The sequence below is a fragment of the Lepidochelys kempii genome, chromosome 2, assembly GCF_965140285.1.
Source record: "Lepidochelys kempii isolate rLepKem1 chromosome 2, rLepKem1.hap1, whole genome shotgun sequence".
Taxonomy (NCBI): Eukaryota; Metazoa; Chordata; order Testudines; family Cheloniidae; genus Lepidochelys; species Lepidochelys kempii.
Window position 1 is genome coordinate 81199645 of NC_136381.1, and position 19057 is coordinate 81218701.

A 19057-nucleotide genomic window follows, 5' to 3' on the forward strand; every position below is an offset into this window, starting at 1 on the left:
GGGCTTAGTTAGATAAGGTATCTGCCTCCAGGCCCTAACTAACTTACAGTGTTGTTTCCTGCCATTTAAAATCTACCATAGTCCCCACCAAAGATTTTTGTATTTCAGTATTGAATGACATGACCTCAGTGCTTAATGTGTATTTCACTTTTGTTAGGTTCATATCAAGCTTTAGGATCAGATTGGATAAAATAGAATATATAAAATTATTGTTTCTATTATCCCATGCTAACACCAATAAACCCTGCAAAAACACAGTCTGAGCATTTCTAAATATTTATTTATTCTCACACATTATGAGAAGTTCTGTTATCTGCACATTACATTAACAAGCCTCTTCTAGCTACTGAGTGGCTTTATAGTTAATATTTTCTAAGACTACTTTTATTTAAAATTCACTTTTTCTTTAGAGGAAACATTTGCTTTTAATAAAAAGTGGTTTCTGCCTGTGTTCAAAGGTCTGAGTAGGTATTTTCAGATCCTGCAGTTTACTATATGGATATAGATTGGACATAAGGAATTTGACTTCCTGGGACCAAACTCTAAAAGTAACCTAACATATATTATAAGTCAAAACAAAGAATTCTATATCAATGGTACAAAGGGTTTAAAAATTATAATGATAATAGAAATTATCCATCAAGATTAATGCTTGTAACTTTATATAATGCCCCGTTCTCAAAATAATTTAACAGATGTATAAAATGTACAGTAAGTATCTATTAGATTAGACTATTTTATTTATGCAGAAGTCTTACATCATTTCAGCTGTTACAGCAATTACCTCAATCCTTCTGATTCAAGCATCTAGTACTCCTGGGGGAATTTTGCATCACTGTGTGGGTGCAGAATTCATGGCCCAAGCAGATTTCTTTGCTTACTCGCAGAAAAATGACTTCTGACGGGGACACAAAGGGAAGTCGCAAGAGCAGTCATGCACCCACTCCCTGGCAGTGCAGACAGGTTGGTTTGGGCACCCAGAGCAGCCGGTAGAGATATAAATCACTGCCTGGGAGTCGTGGGGGCTGGGTAGTCATGTGTGTGTGTGTGAGAGAGAGACACTCTGTCCCTCTAGCTTGCTATTGAAGTGAGCTGTAGCTCACGAAAGCTTATGCTCTAATAAATTGGTTAGTCTCTAAGGTGCCACAAGTCCTCCTTTTCTTATTGCAACATGCTCGGCATGCAGGGGCCGGGCTTTGGGGTATTTCTGAAGAGGTGGGCGTGGGGCAGGTTCTGTTCCCTCAGGCAGAGGAGAACGCAGCAGCCTGCCTGCTTAGTGAATTGTTCCCATTGTGCTTAGTGAATTCCCCCAGGAGTATAAAACAGGTGTAAAAACGTTAAGGGTCCTTTACATTACCAGAGTGGTGTAAAGGAGCCTTATTGTAAAGGACAGTATGGTCTTATAAATGCTTATGGTGCTTTAGTGATTAGAACTGGTCAAAATTTTTGGACTGAAAAAATTTGCTATCAAAATGTGCTCCATGAATTGTTTGCTACTGACCTTTTTTGGAGATGGTCAGTAGCCAGTATAAATTGTGAGTTTGAGCCCCCAGCCCTCCCTTGCTCTTCAGTTGCCTATGATGTAACACTGAGCATATGGCTGCATATATTTGTTGACTAACAATTAGAAATAAAGGGTCAATACTAGCTACATTACTATTAGACAGAGGGGGTTTGGAGACTTCCTCCAATGCTCCCCACTCCCATTCTCCATCCATTGTATTATAGTTTAAATAAATTACCAAAATAATTTAAACTAAACAGATTATATTGCATTATTTTGACTTAAAAAAGACAGAATTTTGCAGAATTTTAAAAGATTGTGCGCATAATTTTTAGGCACAGAATTCCCGCAGGAGTAATCTAGTTAACATAATAGGTTTAGAGAGATGTGCAACTGAATTTTTAGAATTTTCCATCTTCTGCCACTTACACATAGATTTCTTCCAGGCTATTTGCTAGTTCCATATAATCCTGTCCTCGAAGCCAAGGGGCACTAGAATGACCAAAATAAAAAATACGATGAAATTAGTGCCTACAAACTCTGCATTTTGGTGTCTTTGTTTAGCTCAAAAAATGATTGATTTAAAAAAATTACACTCAGAAGTAAAACCTTTAAGACAAAATATTGTCAACTGTTCCCACTGATAAAGATTTTGGTTTTCTAACATCTCAGGGTAAGCAGTCTTCCAAGATATTCTACTGCTCCCCTCTAATGCCCTGCTTTGGGATTACCCCATCACTCCATTTGAAGAGGGCTCAACACACTTTCCATTTACTTGGTTCCAGAGTTGCTCTTAGCATAACGTAACATCTCTCCACTGTCTCCCCAAAAGCTGTGCATGCTGCTGCTTTTGTTCTCTCTGTCCCTGCTTCCATCCTGGCCTAACACACTTGCCCAGTGATCCTTTAATCCTGTAATGCTAACATTTCAATCCCAAATTAAACTGTAAACTTTACAAAAGTTTGTTAACATCTCTAATTCCCAGGATATATATTCAATTCAACCAGAGAGCTACCTTAAACTTCTACAAGCAGCTGCAATAATAATAATTTGAAACAAAATGCAGTAAATGTTTAAAATAAAAATCTGTTGACAAAGAGACATCACTTACTTCAGTTGATAAATAGGTGGGGCTGCAGCTGGATATTCAGAAGGCAGAATCACCTAAAAAGAGTATTAAGTATAAATATTCATCAGGTTGGACCTCCAAAACTAGCTAAATTAAAAACAGACTATGGCAAAACCAACTGGAGTATTTGGATGGTAAGCTGTGTTATAAAAAGGAGGACATAGGTTGCTCCATTATTATGTGATAATATAAAGGCTGTATTTCTAGTGTGAGCGTATAATTCAGGCTTTTGCCCATCTGTGATACAAACAAAGTGTCATATAGGCTACACTCTGTGAACAGATAAAGTAGCATACGATATATCCTTTACTATAAAGAAAAAAGGTTAGAAGTATACATATACACTTCAGCCCTGTCTACACTAAACAAAAAAGTATTGCAACAAACTATTGCTTGGAGTGCTCCTGACTTGTAATACTGTACAAAGCCATATAGGACTGGTATCCTAAACATTTTACAAACACTGATTGCAACATCTAGTAGAAAATCATTCAAAGTCAGGTAAGGCTGAACTGTAATGCAGTCTAAAATGGTTTCTTTCTAATTCTGGAATAAAGCAGTAAGAGAACCAGCTGCACCAATTCAGTCAGCCCTTCTATGCAAAATACAGTGTATAAATAGATAAATAATGAAAGGACTATCCGGAAAATACACTTTTAATTAAAATATTTAAGGGTGTGGAAAAAGCAAAAATAATTACTGAAAAAGATAGCAGACAGTGACATTGTAAGGAGACAATAACTGAACAGACTGTGAAAAGCCTTTATCCTACGACTGGATCCATAGGAGCAGACCCTTGAGTCTATATGGAGCCCCATTAAACAAGGCACAAAGAGCAACCCTCCATGATTCCAATAGCAGAAACTGGGCCAAACTCTGTATCAACAACATACCTGCAAACAGAGAGTCCATTTTGGCTGCTCCAAACAATCACTAATCTTAATGCAAAATATCCTTTCATCTTCATCAACAACACACCAGTCATCACCATATATAGATGAGAGAGCGTCAATTTCATCCATCTACAAGAAAAGTATGTTAAAAGACAAAGAACCCGACCCTCTAAGGTGCTGAGTACCTTCAATTCCCAATCACCAGAATTGTGCCCCTATCTGTAAATGAAATGAAAGTTGTCAAACACATAACTTACTGCATTGATATGATTTTTGCATCTTTTCAGTGTTACACATCAAACATTTTAAATGGACACCATCAACTTGAAAAACCACATCTGAAAAGGTCATACTACAGGTTTCCACCTGCATGGAGCCCAGTTAAAGTCAATGGAGCTGGCTCTACGCAATCACTTGAGTCTGCAAAGAACTCATTGCAGGACTGGGGCATATGTGAACACATTACTCTGAATTTACCAATTATATTGACACGACAAATGGTTCTTTAAAAATGATACAGCGGACAAAACATTTAGATGCTGGTGTCTTGGGAAATAACAGTTCAACAGTTTTAATTTAATGACTTCTTCTTTTAAACTCTCAACAACAAAGTTGCTTTTTTGTAGCTTTATGCATTTGATTTCCCTGCTTGTACATATTTTTAACGGACAAAAACAAAGTTGGTGCCTACAACATAGGTGTATTTGGTAAATTTCCCATTGTCCCACTTGTGGTAGCAAACTGTGTCATTCCTAGCATAGATGAGGCTCCTGTAGCCACTGGTGTTTTTAATACACAGTGGCTCTAAATAGCAAAGCATTAAACACACAGACATGCAAAGGTGAAACTGCACAAGTGGTAGCAGCCATGCTGGTAGACGTTCCAGTGGCTCTCAGGCTTTTTATATTGGTAACCCCTTGCACACAGCAAGCCTCTGAGTGCAACCCCACCCTTATGCAACTCACGACCTCTAAGTAATAACCTTGTGACCTCCTGAAGGATTGCAAGCCCAGTTTCAGAGCCCTGCTTAAGACAAAGCTTAGTGGAGCCAAGGATGTGGATCCAGCACCCTGGAGAAGGCTGCCAGAAGTTACAATACACATGACAACAATGTGAATAGGGACTGGCCAGGCCCCCAGTGCCATGTAACAGCCATGTTGCCTGTATGGGGCGTAGGGGAAAGAGGGTGGCAAGGGATGGGCAGGGTCAGGCCTCCTAGGGCGCTGTACGTGGGGGTGGGGGCAAGAGGGGTTGTGAAGGCCAGGTGAGGGGCAGGGTGCTGTACGTGGGGATTGGGGCGGGAAGCTTGTGAAGGCCAGGACACTGGGCGGGGGGCTGTGGTTGTGAAGGCCGGGTGAGGGGCAGGACACTGGGGGGGGAGCAGGAGGGGATTGTGAAGGCTGGGTGAGGGGCAGGGGACTGTACATGAGGGGGGGAGCAGTTCTGGTTGTGAAGGCTGGGTGAGGAGCAGGGCGCTGTAAGTGGGGGTGGGGGCGGAAAGCTTGTGAAGGCCAGGTGAGGGGCAGGGCGCCGTACGTGGGGGTGGGGGCGGGGGTGGGGGCGGAAAGCTTGTGAAGGCCAGGTGAGGGGCAGGGCGCCGTAGGTGGGGGTGGGGGCAGGAGGGGATTGTGAAGGCCGGGTGAGGGGCAGGGCACTGTACATGGGGGGGAGGGGCAGTTCTGGTTGTGAAGGCCAGGTGAGGGGCAGGGCGCTGTAAGTGGGGGTGGGGGCGGAAAGCTTGTGAGGGGCAGGGCGCCGTAGGTGGGGGTGGGGGCAGGAGGGGATTGTGAAGGCCGGGTGAGGGGCAGGGCGCTGTACGTGGGGGCGGGGGGTTGTGAAGGCCGGGGGGTGGGGGACAGGGCGCTGTACCTGGGGGCGGGGGCGGTTTGAAGGGGGGGTGAGGGGCAGGACTCGAAGGGGGCTATGGCGGGGGTGGGGGACGATAGCCCGGCAGGGCTCGCAGCAGAAGGCGCCACCCCGGGCGGCCGGGTCACCGCGCACAGCCCGGCCGGGACCGGGACCGTCCCCGGAGCCGAGCCCGGCGTGTTTAACCCCCGCGCCCCCAGCACCCACTTGGCTCTGGGCCGTTTCCGGGTCACTCGCTGCCATTGGGCCCCGGGGCGGGGCACGTCCCTCCCAGCCCCACGCGCCGGCCGCCGCGAGGACGATCTCCCCGCCCCGAAGGCGTGCGTGGTGCGAAGGCGCATGCGCGGCCGGAGTGGCCGGCGGCGGGGGCCTTGGGGCTGGTGTTCCGCTCCGCTCCTGGGCGGCGGCGGCGAGAGCGGGAGCGGGAGGGGTGGCCCCGGGCCGGGGGAACAGAGCCGTGCGGGGCGGGGATGAGTGACCCGCAGAGATGGAGCCAGCCTCGAACAGCTGCGATCGGAGCTGCCCAGGAGCAACCCGGCCGCGTGCGGGGCTGTGCGGGGCTGCGCTGCTCGCCTCGAAACGTACCTAACCCCGCGTCCATTCATCGTCATTCGCCTGCGCGGCCAGCCCCTGTGCGCTCGCCGCCTCCTTGCTGTGTCCCCGCCCGCCCGCCCGCCCGGCCTTTGCAACCCCGGCCTCTCGCCACTCGGCTGTAAACTCTCCGAGGCGTGGATCCCTTTCAAGTGATCGACAAAACACTCAGCGCCATGGGTCCCGATCCTGATTTTGGCCTCTAGACTTTAATACATGGTGATAAAAATCTCAGTGTTTTCATTTCCTTGGAGCTGCCGCATAATTCTGAGTCTGCCAGTGCAGACTGCAGAGACTTGGTGTCACAGTTACCGGGCCAGCTGCACCTCTGTCCCCTTGCTGGTCTCTCTGAGCGCACACCGTTATCTGGCCTTGTGCCCTTACCTCTTCTGGGATGGAATCGTGCAATCCCCCCACTCCTAGACCAGGCCCAGGGCTTCAGTACCCTATTGTGTCAGCCATGCTTAGGTAGTTCTTCCTTTCAGGAGTCCGTGACCAGCAGTATGCAGTGATCAGGCAACCTTTTTAAACAAAAGTACTGTTTATTTTAACAGCAGGAAAAAGTATTTATTGTTATATTACTGTAGCACTTAGCAGAGCTAGTCATTGACTAGACCCCAGTGCCCGGCAGTGCACAAGTACAACAAAAAGACGATCTCTGCCCCCAAAGAGCTTACAGACTAAGTATAACACAAGAGACAACAGATAGAGACAAACAGATGAGGGAGTACAAGAATCAGCATGATAGGCAATGGTCTCAGTCCATCAGCAGCCTAACTTGTCAAGTTTCTTGTAGGCATCACAGCAGAGGAGAGTTTTGAGAAGGGATTTGGAGGAGGATAATTAGGCAGCTTTGAGAGTGTTTATGGGGAACATCTCCCAAGCATAGGAGAGATAGCATAGGAGAAACCATGAAGGTGCTTATTTGAAAATGTAACAAGTGGGTGATGGAGGCTGGCATGGGCTGATTGGAGGTAAGCATCAACTTCTTAATAGTGAATGAGAGATGATACACAAAGTGGGGATTACTCATGAAGGACCTTGAAAATGAAGAGAAGCAGCTTATGTTTAATGCGATAGAGAAGGGGGAGCCAGTGGAGGGAGGCAGAGAGGAGTGACATGCTTAAAGCTATGGCCTAGGAAAATGATCTTTGCCAAAGTATTCTGAATGGACATATGAGAAAAGCAAGATGGCATTTGTCACATCCAGAGAGAAGGATGTCGCAGTAATTGAGATGCAAGATGATGAGAACTTGGATGAGAGTTTTAGCTGTGTGAATGGATAAGAAAGGCTCCTTTAAAGAGTTATGCAGAAAGAATTGGCAAGATTTAGATATAGTCTGGATATGGGGATCTAGAGAGAGAAAAAAGACTTTAAAGCAACAGTCTACACACATTTCTATTTTATCATCCTATTGACAGTGATCAAGGCAGACCTAGCTTCTTCAGACACTGCAGGTGATACCTTGTCTTTGTCTGGTTCCTCCAAACAACTACCCACCTCCTGAGGGAGTCCTTTTTAAACTGTTACAGCAGTCATTATGAACCCCAGCATGTGCAGATTTTTTCCTAGATATTCTAGGCGGCTTTCACATCCATGCAAACATTACAGTGATCAGCTGGGCTGAGTATCATTCAGAATCTGCAGTAGGACAGTAATTGTGGGATATAAACATAAACAGAACTATCAGTAACATGTTCCTTTTGCTGGATATGAAACAGGACATGGACAGATTTATACCTTTCTAGGATATGTGTTTTAAAAACTATTCCTGGGTGGTAAATGTTTAAAATCACAGAGATGCTGTAAATAAAATGTAATATTTACTAAAAAACAAAACAAAACAAAAAAACCTAAATGAAATTTGTATGCCTTACAACTAAATAGGTGATGCAAGTATTCTCTTTTCATTAGGAAGAGAGGAGCAATTTCGTGAGAGTGTTTGCCACCATTCAGAATTTGCTCCTCAGCTAACCATACAGGATAATAGATTACATAATGGGGAGCATTAGGTTATTAGGGTAGGTACTTGGTGAAAATTCTTATGCAGTCTAGGGCCAGTGAGTAGATGTGAGATATACAGTACTGTTGCATTTGCATTGAGTTAAGTGGGAGTTCTGTGTTTGCAAGGAATATACTTGACCTAAATGGAAAATATTGTAGTTATAGACCGAAAAGACTCATAATTGAGTCCATTTCCCTGAAAAGGTGGGATACGTTCCTCCAGTAGAGGACTTTTTAAACATTAAACTGATACTTCAATCTTGGCAAAAAATCCTCAGCCATGTTTCTATAGCCATTTTGCAAATAAAATGTTCCTTGAAGGAAGAACTTTTGAAAAATGTATCTGTAACACTTCTGTTTAATTAATGTGTGTGGTCATGATTCAGGAATGTACTTTAGCACATACTTTAGCATTGACTTCAGTGGGACTCTTCATGTACCTCAGTTCCCATGAATTAGAGCCTGCATGTATAATGACTGCAGCTATATACAGATCAGGGATGAAACCAAAAATCTTCTGCACCAAACTTTGAGATTTTTACTGTTTGAGCTAACAGAGAATTTCTTTAACTGCAAGTAGCAAGCTGTTGCTTGTGTCATGCACTAGACACAGTTGCTGGTGTCATGCACTAGAGAAAGATGTCATTACACACTGAGTTGCATTTTCAACCAGTTACCAATCCATGAGAGGACCTTCCCTCTTATCCCATGACAGCTTACTTTGCTTAAGAGCCTTTGGTGAGGGACCTTGTCAAAGGTTTTCTGAAAATCTAAGTACACTATATCCATTGGATCCCCCTTGTCCACGTGCTTGTTGACTCTCTCAAAGAATTCTAGTAGATTGGTGAGGCATGATTTCACTTTACAAAAAACATGTTGACTCTTCCCCAACAAATTATGTTCATCTATGTGTCTGACAGTCTTGTTCTTTACTATAGTTTCAAGCAGTTTGCCTGGTACTGAAGTCAGGTTTACCAGTCTGTTTAAGGATTAGGTATTTCCTCCTTATGTACAGTTTTATATTTTTCCAGGAAGAAAAAAAGTCTTAATGGCCCTTCACTGCTCTCTGAAGGTCTGCTAATACTGGGTGTCCTACTCAGTTGACTTCTTTTGTGTGTTTTTATGTTGTGGTAAATGTGCATGTGGGAATAGGCCACAGATATTGCTCATATAAAAGTGCTTAAGACTGAAGTATACACATGAAAAGACCAGGTGAGATAATATTCCATGTAGCATTTGCCATCTGTTATGGTGCTGCAGGCAGCCACATGTTCCCAAATGATAATTGCTGGGTCATCATGGGGTATGAATGCAAAATCCCAATTGCTACCATCATAGCTAGGGTGTTTGAAATCCTTGCCTGTTGAATTTAATAAGCCACCTAAAATAATATTAAAAGAGCATAAGACATACAGTGAAAGCTTGATAGGGCTGGTGCAGACTATTGTGCATATTAACACAAGGGAAAAAGTGATTAAAAAGAGAGAGTGCAGTAGAATACAATCCTGAATTAGGCCCTGATCCAGTAAAGCACCAAAACACTTGATTAACTTTAAGCATATTAGCAGTTTCATTGACTTCAATAAGATTGCTTGTTTTAAGCCAATAGGACTACCAGAGACATACCTGATCTGGCTTTTGGCCAGTGTGCTGCCTCAGTTTCCCTAAATGTCACACCTTAGTTTCCCCTCAGATGGCTTTCTGGCTCTCGGTACCATTAGGTTGCAGAGGTAACCTAGCCCTCTAGCTAAGTCATGAAAGTCTACCTCTTCAGAGAGTTAATCAAACCTCCCAACAGAAACACAATCCCCACCCCCAAATCTTCTGCCCCACCCTGTGCCAGGGGTTAATTTCAGAGATATAGGATCAGGCCATAACTAGCTAGCTGTCTGGCCTCCATCACCAGAGTTGAAAAGAAAAAAGTAATTTTCACAAACACAGAATATAAAAATACTGTTAAAGCTTTTTAGTTAATAGGACTACTCATGTTTTCTAAATTCAGCACAAGCGTCATTGCTGAATTATGGTCTAAAGCCACAATTTGGCTGACTTTTTATATTTTATAACCAACTCATGAAAAATTATAATAGTATTGTCTTCAGTTTAATCTGAAATATCATTTATCTCTGTATTAGTAGGAATTAACAGCTCACTGCATACACTATACATACAGCTTTAGTAACTGACAGAGACATATTATAGCTGTTGAGGATGATGTGAAATGCTGAAGGTGTGCACATAAGATGGGCTACAACTTGCCGAAGTTTGTAGAAGCCTCTTCCGAATATCCACTTGTCTGTGATGGCATAAGAGAGATACACAGGGATACAGAATGCTTCTATGGAAAGAAATCAAATGCAAAATGCAGTTATTGTAGTCCAGGTTGCATGTGGTGCTAACAGAAAAACAGAACCATTAAAGATACATCAATACAAATTTCAGATTGGAATTTATACTGAAGTTCTTGTGTTCTCATGAAATCAGTGTGTGGGCTCTGACATATTAGGGGTAAATTCCTGGCTTTGTTGAAGTCAGTGGGAGTTTAGCCACTGATTTCAGTGGAGACAGAATTTCACCCTAGATCTAAAAAACATTTTTTGTACTATTCTATCAAATAAATGTCACTGCTTATTGGTTGTACTTTCCAGACTAATCACTGTTTAAGAGGAACAACTGAGCTATAGAAGTTGACATTTTTAACACAGTTTTGAAATGTTAGAACTAAAAGAGGGTTTAGTAATAATGTACTAGGGTATTGGAATTAGATAGTCATTCTGTGGTTTGATAAAAAATTAGTCATCCAAAATTAACATTGTAAAAATTAATTCCTATTACCAACTTTATGTTCTCTAAAAAGCATGATACAATACCTTATGTTATTCCAGAAGAAATAATTATATACATACACTGCAATAACTTGGTCTGTCTTAAGTATTATTCAGGTATTTTCAGATTGGTACTTAATTTCAAAGTAGAAAAAAACAAGGCAGTAAATATTCTACAATATTTACAAGGTTCCACTAGTTAATCTCTACTGTGTGACAATTGTGACAAAGTTCCTCCTCTACCTTGGTGGGTCCTGCACTTATTGGCGGATTTTGCTCACCTCAGAGATTCACAGTAGTCCTCAGTTTGGCCACTTTCGTGGCTCAAATCTGCCGTTCACTCAGGTAACCTCATCACTGGCCAGCATGGGGAAAAGGAAGGAGAACAATCCCCGCAGTCTCTGCTGGTCCACCTAGTGGGTCAGGGGACAGGTCCGGGACCTTCCCCTCTGGTGGGACCCACAGTCCAAGTCAACTTCTCCTGTATCCAAGAGAGAGTTGGGGGAATCCGGGCTAGCCCTCTACTCTGGGTTCCAGCCCAGGGCCCTGTTGATCACAGCTGTCTATAGTGTTTTGCGTAACACCTGTGCAACAGCTACAACTCCCTGGGCTACTTCCCCATGGCCTCCTCCCAACACTTTCTGTATCCTCACCACAGGACCTTCCTCCTGATGCAAGATAGCATTTGTACTCCTCAGTCCTCCAGCGGCACTCACTCTCAGCTCCTTGCATGCCCCTCACTAACTGGAGTGAGAGCCTTTTTAAACCAGGTGTCCTGATTAGCCTTAATTAATTCTAGCAGCTTCCCAATTGGCTACAGGTGTCCTAATTAGCCTGCCTGCCTTAATTAGTTCTAGAAAGTTCCTGAGTGTTCTGGGATAGTCCCTGTTATTTTACCTAGGGGAAAGGGACCTGCTTAACCTGGAACTAATGTATCTACCTTGAGCCACTCTTTTGTAGCCATCTGGCCTGACCCTGTCACATATCCCCCTCCCTGCTCAACACCACAGGGTTGGGCAACTTGGGATGTCAGGCAGTGTACTCGTGATAAGCCGTCTGCGTTGCAATGGTGGCCTCCAGCCCAGTGTTGTATGGTGAATTGGAAAGGTTGTAAAGACAAGAACCATCTGGTCACCCTTGCATTCTTCTCTTTATTGTGCTGCATCCACTGGAGGGGTGCATGATCGGTCACAAGGGTAAACCGTCGTCCCAGTAGGTAATAACGAAGTGTTTCCATGGCCCATTTCACAGCAGGGCACTCTCAACCACTGCATACTTCTGCTCTCTCGGGAGGAGTTTCCTGCTGCGGTAGAGGATTGGGTGTTCTTTGTCTCCGACCATCTGTGATAGGATAGCTCCCAATCCTACTTCAGATGCATCTGTTTGCAAAATGAACTCTTTGTTGAAGTCCGGGGCTGTAAGCACAGGGTTACTGCAGAGGTCTATTCATAGATCCGTGAATGTGTTCTCTGCAGCGTCAGTCCACTTGACCATGTCCGGACCCCGGGCTGTTATCAGGTCTGTCAGGGGACTCACTCTGGTAGCAAAATGGGGAATAAATCGCTGGTAGTACCCCACCATGCCCAGGAATGCCTGGACTTGCTTTTTCCGATTTGGCCGGGGCCAATTTTGGGTAGCTTCCAGTTTGTTCAGTTGGGGCTTGATCATGCCCCTTTCCTACAATGTAGCCAAGGTATTTAGCCTCAGCTAGCCCTATAGCACACTTGGCTGGATTGGCTGTAAGGCCAGCCTGTCTTAGCATGTCCAGAACCGCTTCCACCTTTTCCAAGTGGGTCTGCTAAGTATACTGTATGCTTGGTAAACTTTCTTAAGCTGAGAAACAACTTAGTGACATAAACCATTTTTATTTTCCTTAAAGATATCTTTAACATTGATATTATAAATAATACATTGCTTCATTATGCTAATATAACTTTACCCACTTCAAAACCCAAAATAGCCAAATTAGAAAAGAAATAATTACTCCTTCGTCTTAAGATTTTTGTCTACCACAAAAGTCCGGATAAACAAGGCATTTCTAAGAACTGTAATAAGGACTAACAAAACCATAGGAACTGCCAATAATATCAAAACACCTAATGAAAAAGTTGTTCCTAGGGCCTTACTGAATGAAGTTAGATTTTTGATACGTGTTGTATCCACACATAGAGCACTGGCACTGTTGTTATTCATATTTTGCATCTACTTCAGCTCACTTAACCAAGGAATTCAGCATAGTAAATTAACCCCGTAAATTAATGCTGAAAAATATTTTTTTCAGTAAGCTACATTAAAAATCAAGTATTGGTACACCCAGAAAAATATGTCTAGTGCAAGAAAATCAATTGCAAGATTGTGATGCTTGCCCATTTTAAAAAATGTATAAGTCTTCCAGGTTTTAAAAACATGGTAAGTGTAGGTATAATTTCTTTTAAACTCAAATTACAGAAGTGTCACCTGTATTGTGTCACCATGCATCTGAAGAAGTGGGTTTTTTACCCACGAAAGCTTATGCCCAAATAAATCTGTTAGTTTTTAAGGTGCCACCAGACTCTTCGTTGTTTTTGTGGATACAGGCTAACATGGCTATCCCTCTGATATTCAGTATTGTGTAGAGTTTTCATATACCCTTTTAAAATTTACTGTTTGTTTCTCTGTTGTAGACCTATTTTTGGTCTATTTTCTGTGATAGTAAAGATGTCTTGAAATACATTTCTATTAGTAAATAATTTGATTATTAATTTTTCCATTTTTTGCAAAGTATGTGAGCCAGCTTTTCTCTGCAATTTATAATTGGAATTTCTTTTTGTATAGTTTCACAGAGATTCAATCATGAAGAATTAAGATAAGATACATTTTCCCTTTCCTCTAAATTTCTTTGGAAAGAAAGCAAATAAATATACTTTATTCATATTTTTCTGTTTACATTGTTATACAGTTGAAAGCGCAGATACAGCAAAATTAGATCTGACTGCTTTTTTGTTCTGACCCTAACTAAGGACTCCTCAAAAAAACGGGCTGATGATAGAAATGGTTTTGCATTGGCAAATGTGTGATTTCTGTATGTAGTTTAGGCAAAAAAAAAAAAATTGCTGTGTTGAGAAAGTGAGAATGAACTAATTCAGCATCTGGTCATCTGCTTGAAAACAAAATAGAGGAGCCCAGCTGCTTCTATACACAGTGTCAGAAATTAAAGTTAACTGTGTGGCATTTTGTTTTTCACCTAGCCTTCAAAAAATTATTACTTTGCTACATGGCCTCGTTGTCCTCAAATTTTTGCTTCCTCTGTAAGCATTAGTGACAGCAAGAAAATCAGCTGGCTTGGGGACCATATCAGGATTTTAGGAATACCTTTTGACTGTGACAGTTAATTATAAGGTTTGAACCATATTTGACAGAAAGGGGCGGCGGTGGGGGGGGGGGGGGGGGGATGGGATGACAGTACCAAATGCAGAGCAAGTTCTGATCTCTACTCTGATTGCTCCCACTTTAGTTTAATCTTTGTGTAAATAGATATCTTGCCCAACTCTTGACCCTATTTGAGAATCACCTCTTGATATACACTGGCAAAGTCATACCTGCTTGCTTTAGCAACAGAATAAAGTTGAACTATTTTTTGTTCCTTTTAGCAATGTAGTCAATGCTTTGAGACATAAAACTGGGTTCTATTCTGGATCATGCATCGTTAGAATGATTGTTAACAAAGTTCTCATCATTGCAGGGCCAAATTTTGCCCCAAGTTATCTCCATGAATCCATATTGAAGAGAATGAGGTTGCATGGGTGTATCTCCTCATGACTTGAAGCCAATGGGTTGGCACAGATATAAGTGAGGGAAGAATTTGGATCAGCATTTGGAACTTAGTGAACAATTCTGCTGAGGTTTCCTGAGTCAAAAAGAACAAAACTGAATCTCAGATTCGAGGCTCAGTTTGCAGGGATGGCAGTTTGAAAAAACATGTTTTTATCTGTAAATGATCAAATCTGATTTGAAAGCAATCGAGATAACGAAAAATATAGAACCCTACGCTGCCTCTTCTAAGCAGTCACTTTTTGGAGTAGAAATGCACGCTAATGTACATAAACACTAAAATGTAGAACCTCGCAAACACCTTGGGAATGGAGGTTGTTCATTACTCTGAAATGTCTGTAACTGAACAAAACGTTATGGTTGTTCTTTCAAAAGTTGACAACTGAACACTGATTTAATATAGCTTTGAAACTTTACTATGCAAAACAAAAATGCTGCTTTTAACCATCTTAATTTAAATGAAATAATCACAGAAACAGTTTCTGTACCTTGTCAAATATTTTTTTAAAACTTTCCCTTTATATTTTTAGTAGTTTACATTTAACACAGTATTGTACTGTATTTGGCTTTTTTTGTTTTTGTTTTTTTTTTGTCTCTCCCTCTGCCTGATTGTGTACTGCCGGTTCCAAATGAGGTGTGTGGTTGACTGGTCAGTTTGTAACTCTGAGGTTCTACTGTATTCAACTTTCCCATCCTAGATTATATATATTAAAGCTCTTCAGTACTTGGTCATTGGAACGGTAATTTTCCCAAGGTGGGCAAGGCTTCAGATTTGACCTATGACCTCAATGTCACGATTGTTTGGCCAGAGTTAATATAACTGTTCTTTGAACGGTTTTTTTCATTTTTGTTACGTTCTGTGTTTGTGTACAGTTGGAGGGCCAAAACATTTTTTCAGTGGTGGTGGCCTAAATTACCACAAGGAATGCAAGCTCTTCCTTCAGTATGGTAAGGGTAAGATAATACATTTGGTCAAAGCTCATGCTGTTTGGAACAATTTTTTTAATCCTAAACGTAGAACACACAAAAATCACCCAAACCGTAAACCGGATACAATTAATATTTCTTAGTTATAAATAAAATATTTACGTACAGGTGCTTAATCTATGCATTGACCATTTAAAATGCAAATTGGTGTTGTGAAACAACACCCTCATGTGGAAAACCGCATGTAAAACCTATCAGAATAAAAACAATAATTTAGGGGGGAATAGGAGAATTTTTTAAATGTATTATTTTAGTTCTTAATTTGTATTACCAAATATACATAAAGGAACAGGTAATTAGCCATCTCCTTATATTCTTGCAAAAGAAAAGGAAAACTCCTGGACTAGATCAGTGGTTCCCAAACTTGTTCTGCCACTTGTGCAGGGAAAGCCCCTGCCGGACCGGGCCGGTTTGTTTACCTGCCGCGTCCACAGGTTTGGCTGATCGCAGCTCCCACTGGCCGAGGTTCGCTGCTCCAGGACAATGGGACCTGCTGGAAGTGGCGTGGGATGTACTGGCATTTTTGTTGGTTGTTATAACCTTAATACATATTCTTCACAACTCAGAGATAGATGTAGTTTTCATTTTTAGAAGGTACACAATATACATTTTTAAGTGATTTGTTTTGGAAACTTTTCAGATTAGTTTTACTACTATATCAGAAAATGAATGAGTGTTTGGTTATTTTATTTACCAAAGGTATTTGAAGCAGATATTCATGAAGTCATTGGGAGGTGAACTATCTCCAATTCAACAGGTTAATCATTAATATTTGGAGGATTTTCTTTCCAAGCTGTATTAGGAGGAGAACATCACCAGACAGACATTTAAATTGTTTTATTTAACTAAAACAACAACGTTATGTATTCTGGATTTTGTTCTTCAACAGCAAACGTATAATATTTTAACAAAACAAGCATATGAATTTTTGAATTTAAACATTCAAGTTTTTGTTAAAATTATTTTTAACTAAAATAGTTAAATGAAATATTTAAAAAAACAACAACAAAAATTAAATCGACTATGTTAGCCAAATCAACATGAGAAACTTAAAATATTGTCTTCTGCAGCTAACTCAGTCGTCTCCACCTTCATTTTCCTGTTTGTTCATAATCTGGAAAAGAAAAACAAGCTTTCCTGCCTTTTCAGGTCCCAAACGATTTCTCAATTTGGAATGAATTAGTCCAAAGCAAGAAAATATTCTTTCTACACCGGCAGAAGCAGCTACTGCTATTAAAAGTGAGATTATCACTTGAACAGTCTCTGAATCCAAGTGCTTAAGTGACTTCCTCCAGTTCCCTGGTGTGATTTTCTTTAAAACATCACCAGCAAATGTATATTTCTTGAATGGTTCTTATTCCCAAACTGGGTCTCTTTTATGGCCTGCTGCCATTATAGGTTTTCCCTTCTAGTGAGAGAATGGTATGGTAGATCTCAAATCAATGAAGGCTACACTCAGAGAGACTTCAAGACTTCTGGAATATGCTGCTCAAACAAAAAGAAAAGGAGTACTTGTGGCACCTTAGAGACTAACCAATTTATTTGAGCATAAGCTTTTGTGAGCTACAGCTCACTTCATCGGATGCAAGTGAGCTGTAGCTCACGAAAGCTTATGCTCAAATAAATTGGTTAGTCTCTAAGGTGCCACAAGTACTCCTTTTCTTTTTGCGAATACAGGCTAACACGGCTGTTACTATGAAACCTACTCAAACAGTTTCACTTTCGTTTCTACTGCCTGTCCCTCCATTCTCACATTTATCTCCAGACTTCTCCTTGTCCAGATCTATTCCACCCCCAACAATCTTCTATTCACTGAACGTTTTGAAACTTTGCATTTGTAGAGAGAGTTAAGGGATTAACTCTGTATACACAAATTTGCAGAGGGACAATAGGGTTGAGGTCTGTTATTTCTCACCTATCTATATATTATATTTTATATTTAAAAACATTTTTGTTGTTAACAAGCATGTTGTCTCTGGAGATACAAATCCACAATTTGAGAACTGCAAAACTAAGCATCTCTGATGGTATCTTCTAGACTGAGTGCTGGGACCCTTTGGGTAGATAGAATGATTAACCTAAATAATCTATATAGAAGCCCCTGGAACCCCATAAGATTGGGTCCATAATCCATGAACTATTGGAACTCATTTACAAAACTTTTCTTAATCATTACATGAATACATTGTCTCATACTGTAGAATTAGAATTTATAATCCCTATTCCATGATGAGATATCTCTGGGCTATAATGTATCTTAATTAAAATGATCTTTAGATAGTTTTTTTCCTCAACAAGCGTTTTATCAAAAAACTCTGATTTAAATAAAAAAAATCATTGATTTTTATCCACCCTGTTAGGAGAACCATATTTCAGTTTGTGAAGTCAACATTTGTGCAAAATTAATGCAAAGTGGATGTAAAATGTCACAGCTGGTGTGAGTGGAGAATTCTGATTTGGTAGTGTTTATGAACAATTTGCACTGGTATAAAAAAGTTACACAAGGTGAAATGCAGTAAAAATCAAGTGCAGAATAACCAGTTTTGCCATTGACTTCAATGGGGCCAGGATTTTACCTCTCTTAAATGGTTAAAAGCAGCACAAACAATAAAAGCTCCTAATCATACTTGTATGGGTTTTGCATGGTTTCACTTCAGGACAGAATTTAAGGTTGTTTGGGTGCTTTAACTGAACTTTTCAAGTCCTTAACACTTTTAAGCTTAACCATAACTTTGAATTTCCTAGATTAGTATTGCTTGATTTGGGGATAATTAAAATATCCCGTTAATGATTTACCTTTAAGTTACTGATCCATACTCTCAACTGTCATCCATCTTAACATAGCTTTTTGTCTGCGAATTTCTTCTTCTGAGGTCACTTTTAGGGTACTGTTTATATTGCAGTTAGTTTAGGATATCTATAGTTCAATGAGAACATTTTGCTATAAAAACAGTGAATGATCACTCACTGATAGGATACTGATGTCTGTATAATATTTAGCATGCTGTCATTCTTATTTGGTCAGCTTTTGAATAAGGCTTCCAACCAGATAAGCACTTAAGCCACATACTTAAAATAAAGTGTGTAATAGTCCCATATGTTGGGCATGACAGCATACTTAGGCCTAATAGAAGCCTGCTGTGGATTTTAAGAGTCTAATGTTTAATGGTGTAAGCAAAAGTAGAACTGTGTATGTGTAAGAATTTGCAGAGTAATCATGTTTGTGAGAACAAGAAAAGATAAAGTAACTAAAGAGGTAGAAAAGACTGGTTTGATTGAACTAACACTAAACCTGTATTGATGGAGGGTAGGGTTGCCAACTTTCTAATCACGTAAAACCGAACACCCCTTCCCCGCCCCTTCTCTGAGGCCATATCCATGCCCCACCCCTTCTCCAGGGCCTCGCCCCCCACTTGCTCCATCCCCCCTCCCTCCATCACTCGCTCT

The 19057-nt window shown here is 41.1% G+C and overlaps 1 protein-coding gene across 6 annotated transcripts in view; it reads right to left on the reverse strand.

Annotated features, from left to right (window-relative positions):
* The window catches only part of IMPACT (impact RWD domain protein), a 40451-nt gene extending 34456 nt beyond the window's left edge, over positions 1-5995 (reverse strand). For 2 of the 6 annotated variants that reach the window (XR_012157236.2, XR_012157237.2), the window contains exons 1-4: positions 5600-5767; positions 3527-3655; positions 2616-2668; positions 1934-1996 (exon numbers count right to left, since the gene is read on the reverse strand). Coding sequence is in view for 4 of the 6 variants with exons in the window: in XM_073331356.2 (XP_073187457.1) it covers positions 1934-1996; positions 2616-2668; positions 3527-3655; positions 5600-5635 (281 nt within the window). In the remaining 2 variants the exon portion in view is untranslated. Of the gene's footprint in view, positions 1-1933; positions 1997-2615; positions 2669-3526; positions 3656-5599; positions 5768-5977 lie in introns of those variants that run through there. The other 4 variants (XM_073331358.2, XM_073331356.2, XM_073331359.2 and 1 more) reach the window with 4 other exon arrangements.
* Between the last annotated feature and the right edge of the window lie 13062 nt (positions 5996-19057).